At 34.7% G+C, this 22,336-nt stretch overlaps 1 protein-coding gene across 2 annotated transcripts in view; it reads right to left on the reverse strand.

Moving 5' to 3' along the window:
* LOC122793640 (anoctamin-7-like) overlaps window positions 1–22,336 on the reverse strand; it is a 2,355,351-nt gene that overhangs the window by 735,220 nt on the left and 1,597,795 nt on the right. For both annotated transcript variants that reach the window (XM_044061850.1, XM_044061849.1), the window contains exon 8: window positions 2,802–2,967. In XM_044061850.1, the coding sequence (XP_043917785.1) occupies window positions 2,802–2,967 (166 nt within the window). The remainder of the gene's footprint in view (window positions 1–2,801; window positions 2,968–22,336) is intronic.

Genomic DNA, 22,336 nt, shown 5'->3' on the forward strand with positions numbered 1-22,336 from the left:
GGTGATTGGCTAGGCTTAAAATGGTTCACAAGAGCAGTTAGCCTAGTACTAATCTATGAACCTATGAGCATGCGACTTAGCTAAAGCATTTGATAAAGTAAGAAATGTTATGAAAATTCAATGGTGCAGCTTATGATAGATGGAAAAAAAGTATCAAGAAAGGGGTAAAATAGGGATGTCTGATAAGAATGTAGTTATTTGTATTACTAATGAATGCAGCAGTACAAACATGCATGTATGAAATGAGGGAGGTATGATGTGAGATGGAAGGAGATGTATTATCAATATATACAGATGCCTTAGTATAAATAAAAAAACAAGGGATACATAAGTGAGGTTGTAATAATGATTGAAAAGGTGTTAAAAAGCTGGTCTGCAGTTAAACTAAATAAATTATAAGGAATTTGGCGAGATAAAAAAATAAATGGAATATATTTCATAAGAAATGAAGTAAAGATTTTTTTTTAGAGTGACATTTATTGAAAGTATAATAAATTAAAGGAGAGAGATGGTGAAATAAATTAAAAAATTAGCTTGGTGGAATTTTTTTTTTACTTATCTTTCAGAAAAAAATACATATATGATGAATACTTATGTATTAGGAAAAATAGCATATTTAGGGGAATATATATGTTTCCCACTCAAATGGAAAAAAATTATTAGGGATTGTTTATATTTTCATTTGGGGCTCAAGGCTGAACCCAGTGAGAACAGGAATAATGTAAAACAAAAAAGAAGAAAGTGGTTTGAATTTAAAAATCCAGTGGTGCATTTAGCATATATGAGTTTATTTGGGGTAATGAGAAAGGTAAAAGAAATACAAGCATAAATGACAGGTAAAGTGCTATATGAAAAATATAAACAAAGTATGGACACAAAAACAGAGAAAAGACAAGAAAAAGGGGATAGGATAGAAGAAAAAAGAATATGAAAAAAAAAAAGAAATTAGGGAAGTTAAATGTAAGTGAGGTTAATGGGGAAAAAATGTATAATATGATTTTAGAAAAAAATGGTGTACTCATTGAAGGAATTAAAAAAGACTAAAAACGCAATAAAAGATGGAAGAAAAAAGGTTTGAAAATGCTTATGAATCAAAGGATTTTTTTGTGAAGAGTTTTATTAGACATGTTACCAGTGAAAGGGAATATGAAATAATGAAATATAGGGTGATTAAGGAAAGAAAATGTGTTGGCTGTGGTAAAGAAGAAAAAATAAAACATGTTTTTTTCCAAGGGGGATTGCAAAAAGAATAAAGAATTTTGGGAAATGTTTAAAAATTAATATTATATGAGAAGTATGGCAAAGTAAAGAAATGTGATATTGATAACTGGGATAACGTACTGTTTGTGACAATATGGGTGTTTTGGGAAAAAGATGTAAGAATTTGTTTATGACAAGAAAATGGGAGAGGATGATGTATTAGCTGAAGCAAGAAGATGGCTGTGGAAGAAAGGGTAGGGGATAGAGAGTAAATTTAAAACTAATGAAAGAAAGAGAACTGTTAATTTCTTTTTTTGTTTTAAAAATTATAAATAATTTTAATTCAAGACCACTGGGTCAGATCCAAAGCACTTTATTCTCTTATTGTCTAGCGCTTCGGTACAACACCTTCAAGGAGTTATAATTTTAAGTATGAATAAAGAAATGAGTGTGTAAATAATTGATTTGAATTTTTATATGTATAAAATGAATGCAAATGTTAATAAAGCATACCTACTCTTTTTGATAAGTGTTGTGGAATGTTTTACTTCAGCCTGAGCAACCCCAAATTCAGGTAGATGGGGCCTCGGTTTAATATCTCATTATGCTGCATTGCAATGCCAGTAGTGGAAAAATTAATCAAAATGGCTGGTAGGGAGTAGAACTCAAAGCTTTCTAATCTTCCCGCACCAAAGTGAAGTGTGCCACCTGTTAAGCTGCTAATGCATTACTTAAAGAAGGCATCATTAAAGATGCCACACATCTCTTCTTTGTGAATTTATATTCATTTCAGACTGTTATTTAAGGCGCACACACACACACACACACACACACACACACACACACACACACACACACACAGACACACACACACACACACACACTCACTCACACAGACAAAGGCCAGAGGAACTGAACACTACTTCAGAAAAATTTTGCATTAAAAACAAGACTCACATTAACACAACAAACAAAATTATAGTTATCCAGACAACAATCAAAAAAAGTTGACAACACACAATGCTGAATTTAACAGTAATTCAAAAAAAGACTCCCATTTTCTAAGTGTACTAACTGAGATTGTGCAACTATGGGAAAAAGGGAAGCTTCCTTACTGCTATCATTCTGTGATCTCCTTGTTAACATTACATGTTCTTCAATTACTATGGGAGTCTACTACATCAAACAGATGAATCCTATTGATGTGATATTCACTGTGATTAAATGTATCCCCTATGAACTGGCTGCATCTTTGTTCAAACATAAAATAAAATTAAATAAAACAAAGTCCATAGTTTTGCTCTTTCATGCTCATTTGGGTCACACAACTCTGAAAAAAAAACAAAACTGACCAGATAAAAAAGCTATAAAAAGAATAAAAAATAATCAGAGCATCAATAATGTTATCAGGTCCTGCTTAGGATGAAACCAAGCTTCAAATTATCAGCTCATGCTAAGGATGAAGCATCAGAAAGTATATCATTAATGTAAATACTATTTATCCTAAAAAAATAAATATTCCCTGCTATTACAGCATAAATACGTTTCTCCTCACAGATGTAAGCAAGAACATAAAAAAAAAAAGAATCAACTATGCTTACCTAACCATGCAAAGTAAATTGCGATCTTTTCTCCAAAATATTCTCGAATGTGATCCAGTGGCTGATATTTGTACCATTTACACCAGCGGGCCCAGTAGCTATACAGAACTTGTCTTGGGTTAAGGTCTTCTGGACTGACTTCATACTCTGGCATTTCAAATGTACCCTAAAACATTAAGAGGATGAAGTGGTGAGGGTGGTGTCTCTTAGAAACTATCTAAGTATTTCACATTTATAGTATTCTAATCAGATAGCACCGGGTCAAACACTTAACATGAAAATAATAAATGTTATTCATTATTCTAGAGTAAATACATTTTTATAAAACATAGCATGCATTTTTAGATCATAGAAAAAATAACTAGCAATGTTTGGCACTAAACTATATCTTTGATAGTGATGCAGTGCACGTTAAGTATGGAGCTAAACATAACTTATTATTTTGAAGATTGTATTGCAAAGAGAAATACCCTTAATTCAGCCAGCAAACTCTGACATAACTTGCTTGTTTCATCAGCATGATACTTGAGTCATTGTAAATGCATCAGATCCTTTACTGCAACCTGAACAGTTAATATCAGTAACAATGCATATGTTGATTATGCACCTCTGTGTATGCATACGTAGATACAATAGTCAAGAATTACATCACCTGTATCTAATGTTGCATATTTTTGTCCTACATTACTAGACAGACAATTATGAGAGATCTACAGAAATACATGGACAGAATAAAGAAACAGAATAATAACATTACATACTGATGATGCCATTAGCAATGCAAAAAAAAAAATGCATGTTACTTTTAAGCTGCAGACGTATATTTAATTTTCACAATATTTTAATATTAAAAGTATTTTACCACTGTATACATGAGTATGTAATACATTTTCTCCTATAAATCCAGCTATACAATGAAAGAAAGTGCTCCTTTACTTCCATGACATACTAAAGCAGGAAGGCAAAAGTTCAGAAAAGTAGAAAAGGTCATCTCTCCCAGGCTGCCATCGTGATAGGGTAAGAAAATCCAGCACCAGTGCACCAATAGCATTAAATAAGTAATAAAAGTACAGCAAAAGTTTATTTAAAATCATTCTGCACATATTTCTCTGTCTGCAGATCTCTTTTTGACTTGATCTTTGTGCATCTTCCTCAGGGAGTTTTATTTTCTTGCTTCAGCTTTAGTTAAGGATGTCCTGGGTAATAGGACAGGTACAGACTGCATGCAAGTAACTAAATCAGCATTTTTATTTGACAATGAAGCAGATGCAGACCAACGTGGCATACCTTTTGAAATCCAACATAGGCTAAAGGCACCAGATATGTGACACTAGCCAGACAGCTGAACTGTTTTGTGATTATTTTCATTTTCTTGTTTTTAATTTTTTTTTATTTATTTTTTACATACTTGCATTGTTTTTTAATTGCATTTCAATTTCCTTTAAATTTGTTTTTCCTTTCCTTTTATATTATTTTATTTTACATTTATTTCTTTTTCTTGGAGTCTTGGGGTTTCAAAATAAAGTTCTTCTTTGGGGCCAGTTAGTAAACATTTTTGTTACATTCTTGATTGCAAAAGGATTAACTCCATTTTAATTGTATTCACTTCATTTTAGTTGTGGAAGAAATGGAAAAGTAGTGAAATTTTATTTAAAACAGAAGAAGGCAAAATTTAATCTGGGAGACCTGTTAGCTGAAGCTACTATTTTGAATTTCCTAGTTTTCGATGTGCATACTTAACATCATTTTGTGCCTTTTGTTCTAGTTTTATTGCAGTTTGTTTCATTTTAAATTAGTTGCTTTACTCTCAGTTCACCTTTTCCTAGATTTCTAAAAGAAAATTCTTTGTTAGGACAAGCTGACTGCAAAGCTATTGATTCAATGTAAATTGTGAAAGTAACAGTAGTAGCTTTTTTTATTTTGGCTAAACAGAACACAACAAGGTTTAATCTGTGAGACCTGTAAGGTAAAGATGCTCTATGTCTGGTGTGGGTTTTTTCTTACTCTGCCTGCCCTACCTGTATTTATAAACTGAGTGACCCTTGTGTTATTTGTCCCTTAAGTAAATCTGACATTAGAAGTTCCTTCCAGTTTTATTTCATCTGCTCATACTAATCCATCCTGCAAGATTATATTGAAAAGGCCTACACCCCAGACAAAGCTTCAGTTGCCCTTCCTGTCATATACTTACACCTACTACGTGCATACTGCAATATGCTCAGCTTTGACTGATTTTTTTCCAGCTTAGTTTTAAAATATGTATCATCTTGCATGTCACCAGAGTTCGCTTGACAGCCAGTAAACTGCTTCTCAGGAACAAGCTTGGGATTAGTGTTGCTCTGCTGTTTTGCTCCTTGTAAAAGAAGACACGCAGGGACATTCATTCTAGTTTTGCAGACTACCAGTCACTGAAAAACTGACCTGCCTCTTGAGTGTCAGCTTAACATTAGTGTTACTGTTTTTCTCCTGGTGAGATAAGGAGCACAGAAACATTGTTTTTAGCCATCTTTGATTGGAGGGTGTTGTACATCCTCTAAATGGTATGGTAACCATTTTGGTAATGTCATCTTCATATTTAATCTTGGGCCATTCTATAGCTCTATAATCTATTATGTTGTGCTGCTGAACATGCTACTCAATGTATCTACCAAGAAAAGACTATAAAAAGCCAACTGATACTCTGCATAATTTGAGACAAGGCTACTGATAACTAAAGAGCCTGCAGCCCACTTCTTAGAAAGCAGCTTGGGATTAATGCTACTGTTTTGTAACTACTGAGGGAAGCAGTAAAGGGATATTGAATTCCTAGCTACATGTACCTACAGTAAGATCAGCACTAGTAGTAGCCAGGTAGTAGTCATTAGGCAAATCACTTTGAAATCAAGGCTCTTTCTAGTCTATCTTTGTAGTAATTTAATAGGTTAATTAGCAACTTACCTGATCGCTCTTTGTTCCCTATTTATACAAGTTCAAAGTTTACTTTGCCTGGTTCTATTGCTCAGGTGTTTGTACTAGGAAACCTAAAGCACTGTAGTGACTGCTTCATGCTTATTATCAGTTCTATAATCTTACCTTGCACAGATGTATCTTGTAAGAGGTGAAAATACTCATTTTGTGGGCTATCCTCTCACACACTGCATAGATCAGTAATCAGCTTTCCACTATATCACAGTCATCGAACTAGTTATGTAAAAAAGTATCTTCCTAAACCTCCTAGACATCACTTAGACAAACCTCAGCCACATAATGGCTTACCTCTAAATATACCTTCACCTGTACCTGCAACCACACATAACAGGTGTAACTCTGGATGAAAGCCCACACCCATAAGATTTCCATGATTTGTGGCCACCCATGGCAATGTATCAATAACAAGTGATTCTATAGTTAGCTGTTTGACAGTCTTGTGGTCAAAAGTTTATTCTGTTGCATGAGAAAAAAGCAAGTATGGATGATTTAAAATCAGTTGATTACACATACCAACTTTTTCCTGTATGAGATTACAGTAGTGGGAACTGGAACATTGCTCTTTCCCCACTGTAGTGTAATCTCAGAGTTGATATAAACAATTATCAGGGGTGTGGGAAGCATAGTTCCCTCCCCCCTGCAAAAAATGCTTAGAAATGTTTTTCTGGTAGCTTTGTTTTTGAGCATTTGTGCTCAATTCATCAACATGTTGCCTTGTTGATAAAAGAACATACACCTAGTTAGGCACACTGGTGTTACAGTCAACAACTTCTGTAGAGGTAGGATCATGTTAATATTCTCCCTGAAACCAGAATTCATGGCATGACCAGGACCTTAGATCCCTTGACCCCAGAAATGAGTATAACCTTGTAGTTGCCCACATTGGGGTGAACAACATTACATGCCTCACCCTAAGAGTGATAAAGAGATATGGTTGACTTTTTAGTGAATGTATCCAAGGCAAGAAAGACACATATTGAACACTATCTTACCTTCTTTGGGAATGATATCAGTTTCAAGTCCAAAGTAATTAACTAATACAATTGGTTAACTAGCTAATTATTTTGAGGGGATGCAATGTGTGTCAACATGGGAGGCAGTGATCAACAAGCTAGCCAGATTCACCAGGGATTGCCTGCATCTCTCTCTGTCTCTCTCTGTCTATCTCTCTGTCTTTCTCTCTCTTTCTGCCTGTCCTTATGACATTCACGTTTGCTAAGTTTTTTTCTGCCTGTAGAGTGCCTTTTTTAGGCAGTGCTAGTCTCTTTTCATTCTAGCCTGTCAAATTCCAATACCTTTTACATTAAGGTGCTAATGCTGTGTAAAAACAAATGCCTGATCTCAAGACCTTCCCAAAACTTAAGGGTACATACATCTATTACATAATTACTGAAATTACTGAAATTGGTATAGCACCACACATTCAGACCAGGGGATTATGCATATTTATCCTCTGAGCCATTATCTCATACCATACCAAATCCCTTATGACACCAATTTGGAACTCCCATACATTTTATTCAAACTTACTAAAGCCAATGACCACATTATTGATACCACTAGCTCCCCTTTGTCTCATCTAATGTCCTTGATAACTACTTTGAAAATTTGTCTTTTATAGGTGTTAATTCCGATATCCTATTCCTGCTTGAGTTTACCACACCATCCATTACTTGGAAATCTTCTGCAACAAATAACAGCTACACCCAATTATTTCTTGATTTTATTGGTACCAACTCCACAGATCAAGTATTTCAAGATCCCAGCAGAGGTGACAAGATACTTGATCTCATCCTTATAGGTATTGCCTCTCCCTGCACCCCTACTGAGGTCACTTTCTCTTTGACTAAATCTGTCCACCAAAATGTCTTCTCCCTGTAAATTAGCACCATAGATAGAAATTATTCTATTTTTCTTAATTGTTTTATTGAAACATTTAACAGCAAAACATTAATATATGATAGAAATATTATAATATATATATATATATATATACATATATGTAAGAACAATGATAAACAACTAAAACAACTATTTACAATGGTGTCTACTATAAAACAAAGCTTTTAAAAAGAAAAAAGAAATGTGATGAGTAGTTGTTATTTAATTATTAAAGTCTGTTTATCCAGCAGTTCTTTGAATTTCAACCATATATTATATGAAGAGGTGATTCTAAATGTTCTTGTCTTGATCGTGATAAGTTCAAGATGGCAAACTTCAGTTGCCAAGTGTACAAATTCCTTCATAGTAGGAGTCATCTGATTCTTCCAGTCCTTGGTGTTGACTTTTTTAATTCCTTCATAGTAGAGTAGTCTCATTCTTCCAGTTCTTGGTGTTGACCTTTCTTGCTAATGTTAAGATACTCCATAAAAGAGGGTATTTTATTTTCATGACACAAGTGAGAACAGGTGTATTAAACAAAATAAGAGATTTGGTCAGCATAAATTTATCATTAAAAACAGACTGTAAGTGAGAATTCATATTATCCCAATATGTTTTAAGTCATATACAATTGTAAAACATATGCTGCCAGTCAGCTTTAACATCTAATTTACATCTCCAGCATCCTATGTCTTTATTAAATATCAACTAAATTTTAAATGGTGTGACAAAGGATCTGTGTAAGAACTTCCAAGAGAATATCCTTCACCTTAGTGATGATGTGGTTTGCTTTGAAGATTGGAGTATTATATTTTCATCATCCTCACTTGACAAGGTATTATTAACAAGTCTAAAATAATCCCAATTGCTTTCTCTGTGGCATTCTGTTGATTTCTTAAGTACCTTATATATTTTAGATAGAAGTCTCTTTCCAATTATATTCTGCTGCATTAGAATAATGAGTAAATTAATGAATGTGGGGAAAGAATATCTAACTATTGGCTGCATTAGATTTATCTTATGTTCAACCAATTGTCTACAATTTTGAATTTCTAGCCACATGTCTTTGCTAAACTCAGACTTATTAATGTTATGATCAGAATTTTGTAACTTCCCATTGTCTAATAATTGATACCAGTGTAACAGAATTTTGTCTTTAAATATAGTCATTGTTGTTTAAATTAAAGATGTTAATACCATTTTGAGTGTAGACAATTGGAAATACAAAGAAATCCATGCTTTATATTTAGGGTTCCTGAAAAATGAAACATTTAAATGATGTTATTATCATATTAATATAATAAGAGTTAACTGGTTTGTTTTTGTTTTCTATAAAATAATATTTTACTAACCAATGACATGCATTAGTAGCTATCTTAGTTTGATATGATTTTGTTAAATTATTGGATTTACACCAAATACCTCCATGAATATCTTTCCATTTGGCATTATAAGTATTATTTAACCAATAAATTATTGTCTTAACAATTGAGGATAAGCAATATAATTCTAAATCTGGAAGACCAATACCACCCAATGTCCAATCTCTAATGTGATGGTTTAAAGCCAATCCAGGCTTAAGCCATAAAAATCTCAAAAACAAAGAATTATAGTCTTTAATATTTTTGGGAGTAGGAGGTATAAATATTGTATTATATACAGAATATTAGGAAGGATAATCAGTGTAGTTAAGGAGAGTCTCTTTTCCATAGTGTAAAAAAATCCATTTATTAAGAGTTTGTTTTATGAAATATAAGTTATTATTATAATTAAGGGTTGTTATATCTTTAATATTATCAGACAGTATCTCTAAGTAAATGATGTTACCATCTTTCATAATGTATTTATGTAATTTTCCATCTAGTTTATTAATATTACAGTTAACGAGTAGTATTTTAGTCTTATTCTCATTAAAACTGAGTCCCAATTTCTTCTGGAATATTTCTATTGCTTGGAATACTGCAATAAGAGAAGAATTGCAATCAGTTAATGTTAATAGGATGCCATCTGCAAATAATTATATTTTGGGGATTAAATCATTATTTATTAGTATGCCTTTGATGTTTTTATTTGATATTATATAATTTGCAAAAGGTTCCATAACTAGAGCAAAAAGCAATGAGGACAAGGGACGACCCTGTTTAGCACCTTTAGTAATCATGATTGATTGGGAAGTATATGAGCCTATTTTACTGTATACAAAGGAGTTTTCATAAAGAAGTTTGATTAATTGTAAGAAACTGCTTGAGAAATTACATTCCTCCAGTACTAATAGTAAGTGCTCCCAATTAACTGAATCAAATGCACTACTGACATCCAGACTAGCTAAAGTTAGTTCTTTTTTTTAATTATTAGTCTAATCAATTACTGACACTATTATCTTGATATTATCATAGGTGTTCCCAGTCTGATCATTGTTTATCAACATTGGAAGAATTAGTTTTATTCTAGAGGTATAGATTGGCATGAACATTTTTAATTTGCATTTAATAATGAAACTGGTCTATATGAAAAACATTGTGTTAAAATTGGGGATATTATGGGTATTTCCAGGATGGTGGCACGTTAATAAGTTCTTTAACTACTAAAAATACCTCTAGTAAAATGCTCAAAGCATCCTTAGTCATCATTTTGTATAGTTCAGGTATTATACTGTCATTTCCAGGTGCCTTATTGGGTTTTAATTTATTAATTTGAATTTTGAGTTCAGAAATTGATATAGACTTGTCAATTATTTTTATTTGATCCTCTGACAGTCTATTTTCAGTGCATTTTTTTATAAATGTTTAATTAGATGTTGTGCATCCATTGTTGGCTTGTGTTGATTAATCTTCTTAAAATGAGATCTGAAAACATCCAAAATATCTTCTTTTTTACTAACCTTCTTTTTCTTACTAGAGGAGTATAATTCTTTGATGTGGTTAGATTTAACAATCATTTTTGTTCTAGTAGCCAATTTATGCATGGATTTAGAATTTATGGAATAATTAGTTGTTTTAATCTTTTCCAAATGTATTATAGCTTTATGTAGTAAAATTTCTAAATATTTACTGTTTAAGTTATTTCTTCTGTTAAGTTATTTTATTGACTATCTAATTTTAACTTATCAATTTGCTCCTGTAAATTCTATCAATTCTTTGTCACAGTGTTTCCTTTTTTGTGCATATCAACTTGCAAGTTTGCCAAAAAAGTATGTTTTAAACAGTCCAATACAAAAATCTCTGAGATGTTACCTATATGATTAATTATAATAAAAGTTTGAATTTCTTTATGAAAGAGCTCCTTAAAATATTTTATTTTGGTTATACATGCAGGAATCCTTTTAATTGGGATGTTATTACTAGAATTCAATATAACTTCAAATGTTATTGTGTTTTGCTCCAACAGTGGGCAGGAAACTAATGTAACATTATCTATGCCACTAGTGATCTCATTTGAAACAGATACTCTATCTATTCGTGATTGTGTCCATGCCTGTGTGAGTGAATATGATACTGAAAACTCATTTATATCGCTCATATTATATAGGTCAGTGAACTCCATCAAAGCCTTGACTGAGGCAGGTTTTTTTCCTTTTACAGCTAGTGTTGGTATCCTTGTCAGATAAAATACAATTAAAGTCACCTGCAATAATAATGTTTCCCTCTTATATTCATATTATTTCCCCCATCTGTTGTTCAACTGTTTGTATTCCCAATCTGGGTATCCAATAGACATTAATAAAAGAGTATAGTTTCCTTTGCATCTCTAAAATTAGGAAAAGGCAAAGAATTTTTCCATAAAATAGCCACCCTCTTCTCTTTTGTTTACGATGAGAGCTAGTCAATACAAATTAGTGTTAAGTGTTAAGTCTGCCCAAATCTTATTTTATTATATGTTTCCTGTAAAAAGATAACTTGGGAATGAAATATTTTTTAAAAAATTTGTACAAACTACCGTTTTACAACCATTATTTAATCTATTGATGTTAATTGATTTTCAAGTTGGCCATACTACCGAAACAGGAAAACATAAATAAGTATTACATATAATACCCTCATACATTTGTAAATAATATGGCACTGAAAAACTATAATTATTCTTAGTGAACTGCTTACTTATAGATACTAGTATAAGATAACTGAGATTGCTAACTGTAAACTTTCTGTCAAGAATAGCAGACACAAAAAAAATAAAAAATTGTAAATTACTATACATGCACTTTCCTTTCCCACCCCACCCCCCACCCCCCATGGATTTTAAAACTCCTGGTTTGAATAGTAATCCTATTCAAAAACTACCACCTACCCACAAATAAATATCTAACATCACTCTACTATTTCTAAAGTTATGATATATGAAAGGTATAACTTATTTAACAAAATTAAAAGGAGTTAGTATATACATACTATTCAGATTATAAATACTCATTTGCTTGCTATAAAACTTAAAATATAGCAGATCATGTAGTTATTTGGCTCTGTTCTATTTATAAGAGCCTATATAGTATAATTTCTTTCAGTTCTGAGAAAAAAAGAGGTTAACACAGATAAAAGACAATCCATATAACATTCTTTATAACAATCATGCTATACTACTAATATACTATTATATATTATTGACAATGTGACTAACTAGTTAAATATTTAAACTATTGACTACAAGACTGTACATCCTTGGATATTATGACAGAGACATAAGATATTTCAAAAAACAAATAAACTTATCTAAAACATCTTGTCTGTTTCTAAGGACTTGCATATACAATTATCTTTCAAAACACGGCTCTTCTATAAATAGGATATCATATTCACTAGAACATACTATACAATATAAAATAGTAAAAGAGTAACTGTGATGTCTAAAATAACAAATTATATATTCCCAAAATTATATTTGTACTGAGGGATAATATTGGCAACATACCCATCACAGTCTTTTTAAGAGACATATGAGTTCCCAGCTTATCAAAATGATTGTGTAATTTTGTGTGACTTTGTGGAAAACATGCTCTTACTTTCATATTAGTCCCTCCTATACTATGCATTAGACTTTCAATTAACTTTCAGAGCAGGAGCTTCTAATATTGCCATATTTTCAGCTCCTCACTTCCTGCTCAGAAAGCACATCTTCACAGAAACCAACACAGATCATCACCACAACCATTGTCATAAACATATAGGTTCATAGGTTCATAGATTAGTACTAGGCTAACTGCCCTTGTGGGCCATTTTAAGCCTAGCCAATTACTCCATGTGAGTATCAAACCCTGAAACTTATGCCTTTAAGGTAAACACTTTAACCATTATGCCAACCTCTATATATCTATTGTCCACATATGCAGAACAAATCAACCAAACAAGGGGCTGACATAAACAAACATACACAAGATCATCCTCCCTTCTTTAAATTAATAGAACAGAACATTTGAATAATAACTTAAGATAAAAGTTGGACTGAAGAAATTAATTTTATATTGTGTATGGTGCCACAGTACTATAAAACGTATTATATAACTTAAAAAAATACAGGTTTTAAAAGTGTTAAAACAGTAATTTTGAGGTCAATGTAACAGAGAGTGCAAGTTAATACCATTTTACTATTTTGCACTTAATTTGTGTGTTAAAAGCAAGCATAAAACAACATTGTATTTAGAAACACACACACACACACACACACACACACACACACACACACACACACACACACACACACACACAACTCTCTATAAAATGTCTCCTGAGAGAAAAGGGCAGGAAAGAAATGTTCTATTAGAGCCTGCTCTATGAGAGGGAAATAACACTGTCAGTAAACAACTTTCATTCATGTTAGACTGAGAAAGAAGGCTGTATAAGTGGTTAAAACCAATCTGCTCCCTGCTATTTAAGAACCTATGCTGTAACACGTCTTGTTATCATTTTATTTTTTGTTATAGCTATTTGGTACACTCTCTCTTTTTTTATCTGTCCTAGCAGGGAGGGAACAACAAAAGAATAACTGACAGATTTCAAAGTGAAACCCCATTTTTAAAACACAGAAATTGTCTTCACTACTGTATTCCTCTTCTCCTAACAACATTCCAATGAAAAAACCAGCAGCAAACATCACAGATAAGACTATATAAGAAACAGAAAACAGCTTCATGTACACTGCATACACCCACAATTGTATCACTGTATTAATAAATAAGCACTCAGAAACAACATAACAGTCTGATATCTCTTAGAAAAAGCACATCCAAATATCATACATGCAACACTTCACATATTCCAATCAAAAATGGCATCAGAATTAAGAGTTAAAAGTTAAAAACACCACAAACACTATCGTACCTATTTTTGTTGTTGTTGTGTCTTTCGGCTTTTCCCGGTTAGGGGTCGCCACAGCGGAACTCCGGTCCGCTAATGATTGGCAGGAGATTTTTACGTGCCGAGTTGCCAGCCCTGACGCACAACCTTCAACGAAGGTACACCCATTCATGCATGTCTCCACACAGAAGACGCTTTAGCTGAGAATCGAACAGAGCAATGTCTTACTGTGAGGCGACAACGCTACCGCAGCACCACCACCGCAGTTCTATTGTATGCATTTCCTGCTCAAAACAGTTTGTTGTAATTCTGCTGGTTTTGTATAATGTGACACACAGTGTATACTGTAACACCCTACTAGGGGCTTCACTGTAACTACTTTGATAATTATGCTTGTCTCTTACGTGTGATGTTCTACTGTGTAACTGGAGCTTTTCTCCCTAGGCCTCCACTAAAAATGGACATATATCCAGTCGGACTATCCCGGTCAACAAAAATAAAATAAATAAATAAAATAAACAAACATTTAGTCCATTCACAACACACTTATTTAATGTACTGTGAGCAACTTGCTATTATGTTATGTTATCATAAGTCAGAGGTTATTCTAAAGCCAACCTCATATCCCTGTCCAAGAACGTAATCCAAAAGCACCTGCTCCCACTGCTACCTTATCACTAAAGCCACTACATATACCACTGACTTCACTCCCATCCAAACCAGTGTAAAGAGAATCCTGCCTACATTTGGCATAGTTGTAACTGGAAATTTAAAAATATACCCTCTTACGATGGAGTCTCAAATAAAAAACCTCTATAATAAGATGAAAAAACTACCTGTTCATATAAAAGATTCAATGTCTCCCACTATAGGAAAGTACATAAGCAGGTAAGGAAAGTACTCAACCACATCCTTAGGAAGTCTGAGGCTAGATATGAACTGAAGAAGCTACATTGTTCCAAGGATAATCATAAGGCCCTTTTTAAATATATTAAGAATATTAGAAGTAGTACCCAATATGGCAACAAGCTCCAATTGGACAACACTACCTATTCTGATTCTAAAGCCAGAGTCAACAACTTATCCGAAAAATTCAACTCCAGTTTTACCTCATTAGTCACCCCATATGCTTTCTCTTGAATCATTAAACTGCCTTTCCCCAAAAATCACTATGGACCACATCCTAGAAGCTCTATCCAAAACCAGAAGGAATAGCTGCATGGACCTAGGGAATATAGTAGGATATTTCCTAGTTAGCATAGAGTACAATGCTGCTTAACACCTCCGAAACATTTTTAGCTTTAGTCTCTGTATGGAATGCGTACCTGATCTCTGATGAATAGTCATCACAGTGCTAATCTAAAGGGGACTCCACCATGCAACTCTCATATACTCCTTCTACCCTCACAAGCAACATCTGTAAATTGTGGTACATTTCTTAGTCTTTATAAACAAGGAAGTTGGTGAGCTACAGCTCATCAACCCTTATCAGTTAAGTTGTGAAAGGTTGGTCCTGTCTCCTTAACATTACTAATTTATTTTAAAGTAAAACTAGATACTACTGAAAAAGATTATTGTATCTTTACTGCCTATCTAGACCTTGCTAAGGACTTCAGAAGAATTCCTTGTTTTGGCATAATTAGCAAACTCATTATTCTAATCATAAACCCCTTTATCAAATTGGATCTCTGACTAAATGCACATAGTAAGATTTGGTGGTGCCTTTTCATCTAAAAGGCATATGAGTAGAGGCGTCACCCAGGAATCTGTCTTGGACCTGCTCCTTTTCAACATCTACTTGTCTAATGTGAAAGCAAATGTCAAATATTTGTAGTTAACGAAACCTGCTGATGATTGTAAACTCAGTACTTTTAGTGGCTCCCCCACCCAGTGGACACTCGTACTATCCAAGAGGGCTTTTCCAGAAACCATACTTGACTCAACAACTATGGTCAAAGGTTTAACACCAAAAATGTGGTGTAGTTCCCTTTGGGAAGCAAGTCTATCCTACTGATCATCACATATATACCACACACTTAGGACTGACATAGTCATCAAGCATCTAGACACCTTCTGTAAACAAAATGGCCATTGAAATCATGTATCAGTTATGACTGAGACATTGTTTTATCTTGCCCAATTAACTACCAAAGGTACATCCTCTGGGTCCAGGGATGTCATAATCCCCTGTATTCTTCCTTCATCAGGCTAACCATAGAATACAATACATCATTTGGAATGTACATTTGTAAAAACCTGGCTGAAGTAGAAAGACCTCAATGTTTACTCACTAAAAGTAAAAAGACTAAGTTCTCCTAGCTAAAAAATAAAAGGTCTAAGTTCTTTCAATTACCTATGCAAAATGCTCTAACTTTTGTGTCTCTTATACTTTATCCTCCAGAGTGATTTCTGTATCATCTTTTGGGCAATGAAAGATACAGTCTCACTCCATGTCAAAAATACTGAAAATATTAATACTCAACCTTCTCCACACTAAGTGAATCATCTACCAATGGATCCAGTTTCAATTGCATGCAATGTAACACATTGGCGTCCTTTAAGTTCTACCTTGAGAATTGGATAATTCCTAAGGTAAACAGTATGGCCCTCGCTGAACAGGGTGCCAATTCAACTAACTAAGCTCTCTGAGGTACACAGCTAGGGCTTATATGGCCACACACACAGACAAACACACACACACAAACACACACAGACACACAAACACATATATATATATATATATATATATATATATATATATATATATATATATATATACATACATATATATATATATATATATATATATATATATATATATATATATATATATATGGATCTATGTTGAATGATCGACAATACAAAATATCAAACACATATGGTTGAAACCATATGATCGAATTTTATAATGTCGATCATTCAACAAAACAAAAAAAACAAAAACAACCTAAAATAAATATATGCAGGGGGGCAAGCCCCCCTGCACCCCCACACCCCCCGCTACTTAATTATACTAACTCCGAGATTACACTACAGCAAGGAAAAGGGAAATCTCCCATTCCGCGCTGTATGCCGATCTCTGTGCAGAATTTCAAAGTTTTAAAACTTTGATCATATGGTCTCCGACCATATGCAATTTGAAGTTTTAAGCTTCGACATTCTGCATGAGACCCATATATATATATATATATATATATATATATATATATATATATATATATATATATATATATATATGTATATATATATAATATATATATATATATATGTGTATATATATATATATATATATATGTGTGTGTGTGTGTGTGTTTGTGTGTGTATGTGTATATATCTCTCTCTCTCTCTCCCTCTACATATATATATATATATATATATATATATATATATATATATATATATAGGTTTACTATCAAATGACAAAAATGCATTTATTTGACTTACACTTGAATAAACATATAGTTTCAAAGTTTTGTAATGTCGATTTATTTTTTGCCGAATCTACTATGTCGAAATGCTCTTCCTGTTCTACATCCAGACAGCAAATGGTTTTTCATGCTCATCTCCCAGAAATATCAACTGTTGAAAACCAGCTTTACCATGTTCAACATTTGGGAGGGAAAATGCTTTAAATTTCAGCATTTTAGTTCAGCCTTATGATCATTCGATGGAAGGTATTTCTTTCATTTGATAGTAAACCTATACAGATATATATATATATATATATATATATATATATATATATATATATATATATATATATATATGAGATTATAGGTTCATAGGTGTTTACTAGGTGAATAACTGCAAGTGCCTTTTTAAGCCTATCCATGCATTCAAAATCTCTAACAAGTTCTGATACCCTTGCTAAGTGTAAGCATGGGGATGAGAGTTGAACTATTTACAGGTTACCTGTGACCATTAGAGACATAGGTGCCAAACCAGGGATGAATTTCTGGTTTCCTATCCAATTGTCCAAGTTGCACTTGAATTGGATTAGGGAGGAACTCTGCTTCACATGGATGAGGAGCCTGTTTTATAGCTGGAGTAGTCTCTGGGATACATGCCTATCTCTCCAGTGGGTCCTATTTATATCACAGGCAAGGTTTAAGTCTTTATAATGGGTAATTCTGGTGCTGTTTGTTTTGTGGATATGCAGGAGGTCTATCAGAGTGGGGTCTGACAATGCCCTGTATGCCAGGCATAGATTTCCCATCAAAATCCTGTAGGAGACAGAATACAGGGATGGGGCCTTGAGGTGGTCTGCATAGGACATTTTACTTACACACTGTGTTCTTTTAGTGAGGAACCTCTGTGGATGTTCCAGTTGCTGGATATGCCTGGTTAGGTACATACCAAAGTGGGCACTGTACTCAATGACAGGTCTAATGAATGCCGAGCACAGTGGAACAATGACTTCCTTGGACTTAGATGCCATACCTTTGTTTATAAGTTGAGCAACATAGAATGATTTCCTCACCACAATAGACACATGATGGTCAAGGGCTAGATTACTATCTATGTGTGTCCCTAAGTCCCTGACTACTGGGTGACTGGGTCAACTCTAAGGGGTGTATTGTCAATATGATAGTTACCAGGATGGATGCATAGCTTTCAACTGTACAGATTTTCACAGAATGTCCAGATTTTTGCCTCATATTTTTGGTCCATGTTTCATAAAATTGTGGTTTTCTGGCAAATTAGTAGCAAATCATTACAGACTAAAATTAAAAAAATAATGAAAAACATTTGAGTTTCAGATTTCATACCATTCAGAAAATTCATGTTAATGTAAAACCTATTATTCTATTAACTTTCTAAGTTTGTAAGAGTAATATTTAAAAATTGTCCCTATTTTTGGGCCTTTGCCCCACTTTTATTGGTCGCGTTGTCCAGATTTCTTTCTCTAAGAGGTTGAGAGGTATAGATGGATGACTTCCCAAAGGATACTATTATGCCTTTCTTGCCATTTAGTTTTAGTGCATGGCTCTAACACCAGTTGTTTGCCTGTGTCAGCCCCTGCTGGAGAACATTTGTGTCAGTGTGAGATTCAATGACAGCTCCTAATTTGCAATCATCTGCAAATTTAGTTAGCCTAAGATCACTGACAATGGCCTTGAATTCTGAGAAGTAAATGCCAAAAAGGAGCGGTCCAAGGACTGATCCCTGAGGGACTCCGCTTGTGACTGGCCTCTTTGTAGAGATGGTCTCCCCAATTCTAACTTCCTGGGTCCTGTCTGTGAGCCAAGTGGCTATCCACCGGGTGACATACGGGTTTGTACCTAACCTCTTGAGTTTGTCAACAATGCCCGAGTGGGGTATTGTTTCAAATTCCTTGGGCAGGTCAAGGTAGGCTGTGTGAATGATTTTTCTCTCATCCATTGCTTTGGTGACCCTCTCAAAGAAGTCAAACCAGAATGAATAGGCATGATCTGCCCTTGAATAAACCAAACTGGGTTGGGTCCAGTGGATGGAGAATTACTATAGCTCTATTGATCATCTACATGATAATTCTTTCCATGGCTTTACATACAGGACTAGTGAGACTTATGGGTCTGTAGTTTCCAGGGTCTGTAGATGGCCCACCTTTGTGCAGAGGGATGATTGTTGCCTTTCTTCATTCATGAGGCATGAAGCCTGTTTGGAGGCTACAGTTAAATAGTAATTCCAAAGGCCCTAATAGGTAATGTCTCATGCTATTTAGAAGGCATCTGGGATATTGTCTGGGTCCATTGATGTGGTGTTCTTGGTCTTAGAGAGAGCATTAAGAACCTGTTCCCTAGTGATAGTAGGGAGAGTTATATCTGATGATATTTCCTGAGGGAAAGTTGCGGGTGAGAGAGGGGTAAAGTTAGAGCTGAATTTTCAGCCAGGAGGTTTGCTATATCTTTTGGCTCAGTATAGGTGGCTCCATTTACAATGAGCTCTTCACACAATTGTGTATTGGCTTTGAGGTGGCGGACATAGCTAAAGAATGCTTTGTGGTTGTCCTTGGCCTGGGAGGCCAAACCTAACTCAAATTTGGCTTTGGTAGACTTTATTTGTCCTCTGAGTTGTTTGTTTAGTTTGATGCGAGTGCTTTTAACCTGCTGGGTGCTGCACCACCTCATTTTTGCATGATTTTCTTCCTCCTGTTATAAGCCTTTTGATTTTGTGATTGCACCAGGGTGGCTTGTTTTTTCAGTTAATTCTGTACTTCTTGGTGGGTACAGCTGCATCTATGCAGATATTAACATGCCTGTACCAGGTTCTGTGAACAACTTTACATAGGCAGCAGGGTTCTCAGGGTTTATGGGGGCTGGAAATTTTGCCATGTTCTCACTTAATAGCAGGAGGTTAGCCTTAGAATAGTGACTGAATATTCCAGGCTTAGCTGGGGGTTCATGTTTTATTTTTACTTCAAAGGAGACCATTTTGTGGTCTGACCTTACCAGGGAAGGCATTACAGAAGGGGACGTGCAACAGTCTCCCATATTAGTGAGTACCAGATCCAGTATGGTTGAACCCCTAGTTGGTGTATTGACTATTTGATCCAGGGAGTTTGTGATTACAAAATCCAGAAATCTCTGTGCATGTACGTTTGGTGTTGTATAGGATTCCCAGTTAATAGTGGGGTAATTAAAGTCACTCATGAGTATGATATTGGGCTGGATGTTTAGTGTTTCTAATAAGTTTAAATACATGGAGTGGGTTTCCTGAGTCATAGAGGGGGACCTATAGCTTGCAAGGAAGTGGTATTGGATTTTCCCTATGGTGATTTGAACATGGAACAGCTCAAGTACATTGTCCTGTTTGACCAGCCTTGAAGTATATTTATTTTTGATGTATAGAGACACCTGCACCTTTAGTCCCTGCCTGTGAAGCAGCTGGCCTAAACGTGTGGAAGGCATTATAACTTTACACTGTTGGTGTGCTCTCCGCAGCTTTAAATGGGTCTATATTATAACATCGAAGTCTTACAACTTCAAATGTTATAATATTGAACCCAGTAAAGCGTAACACCAGAAAACCGAACAGTCAAAATAGTGAATTTTTTCCCAGGGAAAAAATTTGCTGTTCCGACAAACATACAAACAACACAACCACACCAAAATAAATAATCCACACACACACACACACACACACACACACACACACTTCACAAAACTCTACACTAAACCATACATACACCACTAGCTATCCACTTACCTTAACCCAACCCTAACCCGAAGCTCCGTCACTATCGCACACTCACCTTACCCGCTCCCTAACCCTAACTCACCTACCCCACCCTAACTCTCACGTCCACACAATCGCATACTTACCTGACCCGTGCCCTAACCCTAACTCACCTAACCCATGCCCAATCCCACACTCACCTTTGTTCGCACACTTAACTTAACCCGGTCCGTAACCTTCGCTCTACAGTCGAAGAAATAGTGAAGCTGCAGAAACAGCCCACCGAATACTTTCCCTAGGAATGTATTCGGTGATCTGCAGCTTCACTATTTCCAGTGTTCGCTCTACTGGGTTCGATATTATAACATTCAAAGTTGTTAGACTTCGATGTTATAATATAGACCTCTTTAAACCATGTCTCACAGACTGCACAGATGTCAACATTTTCTAGGGTAAAGAGAGCTTCTAAGGAGTGGAGTTTTTTTGTTTAGACTCCTAGCATTGAGCAGTAATACCTTTAGATTTTCTTGGTTTTGATTTGCTATGTCAGAAGTACTTTCAATTTGGCATTGCCTAAAAAAGGCACTATTGGGGAAAAACAATGTTTTAGTTAATATTTGAAAGCCTAAAGGGGAGAGGTGCAGACCATCCCTGACAAAACAGTGTGGTCTGTTGATCATGTCCTTCCATGCTGAAAAACATTGCATCCCCTTAGAATGACACCAGAAACTAAGCCAATTATTAAAGTCAATCATTTTTGTTCCTATTGTGGCATCATCCTTGGAGAAGGTAAAATGCTGCCCAGTGCTAAGCTCATACCAGCCTGAGACACATATTCCAAGAGCTCCATGATGTCTCTCTTCATATAGTCTATGGAGGTACGTCTCAGGTCATTTACTCCGACATGGACTATGACTGAGTCATATTGGTAATTGTGGTCTAATGACCTGATTGCATGCATAATGTGGTGGATCCTAGCCCCTGATAAGCAACTGAATAACATTCTCCTTACTCAGTCTGGTGAGAGGGACATCAGTTTGTCTCATGATGGGGTCTTGTATGACTAGAATGTTGGATTGTGTGGTGGCTTGCCATATGGGCTTAGAGATAGAAGCTCCATGAGCTGTAGCTCTATGTGTTGATGTGGATGTTGTTTCGAAAGAGTGCATTTTGGGCTGCTGAGGGTATTTCTTATGTGTACTTCATCTAAGAGGTCTTTGTGGTTTAGGAAGGTTACATGTA

Source organism: Protopterus annectens, chromosome 2.part0 (genome assembly GCF_019279795.1).
Source record: "Protopterus annectens isolate FY-2018-M chromosome 2.part0, PAN1.0, whole genome shotgun sequence".
NCBI lineage: Eukaryota > Metazoa > Chordata > Ceratodontiformes > Protopteridae > Protopterus > Protopterus annectens.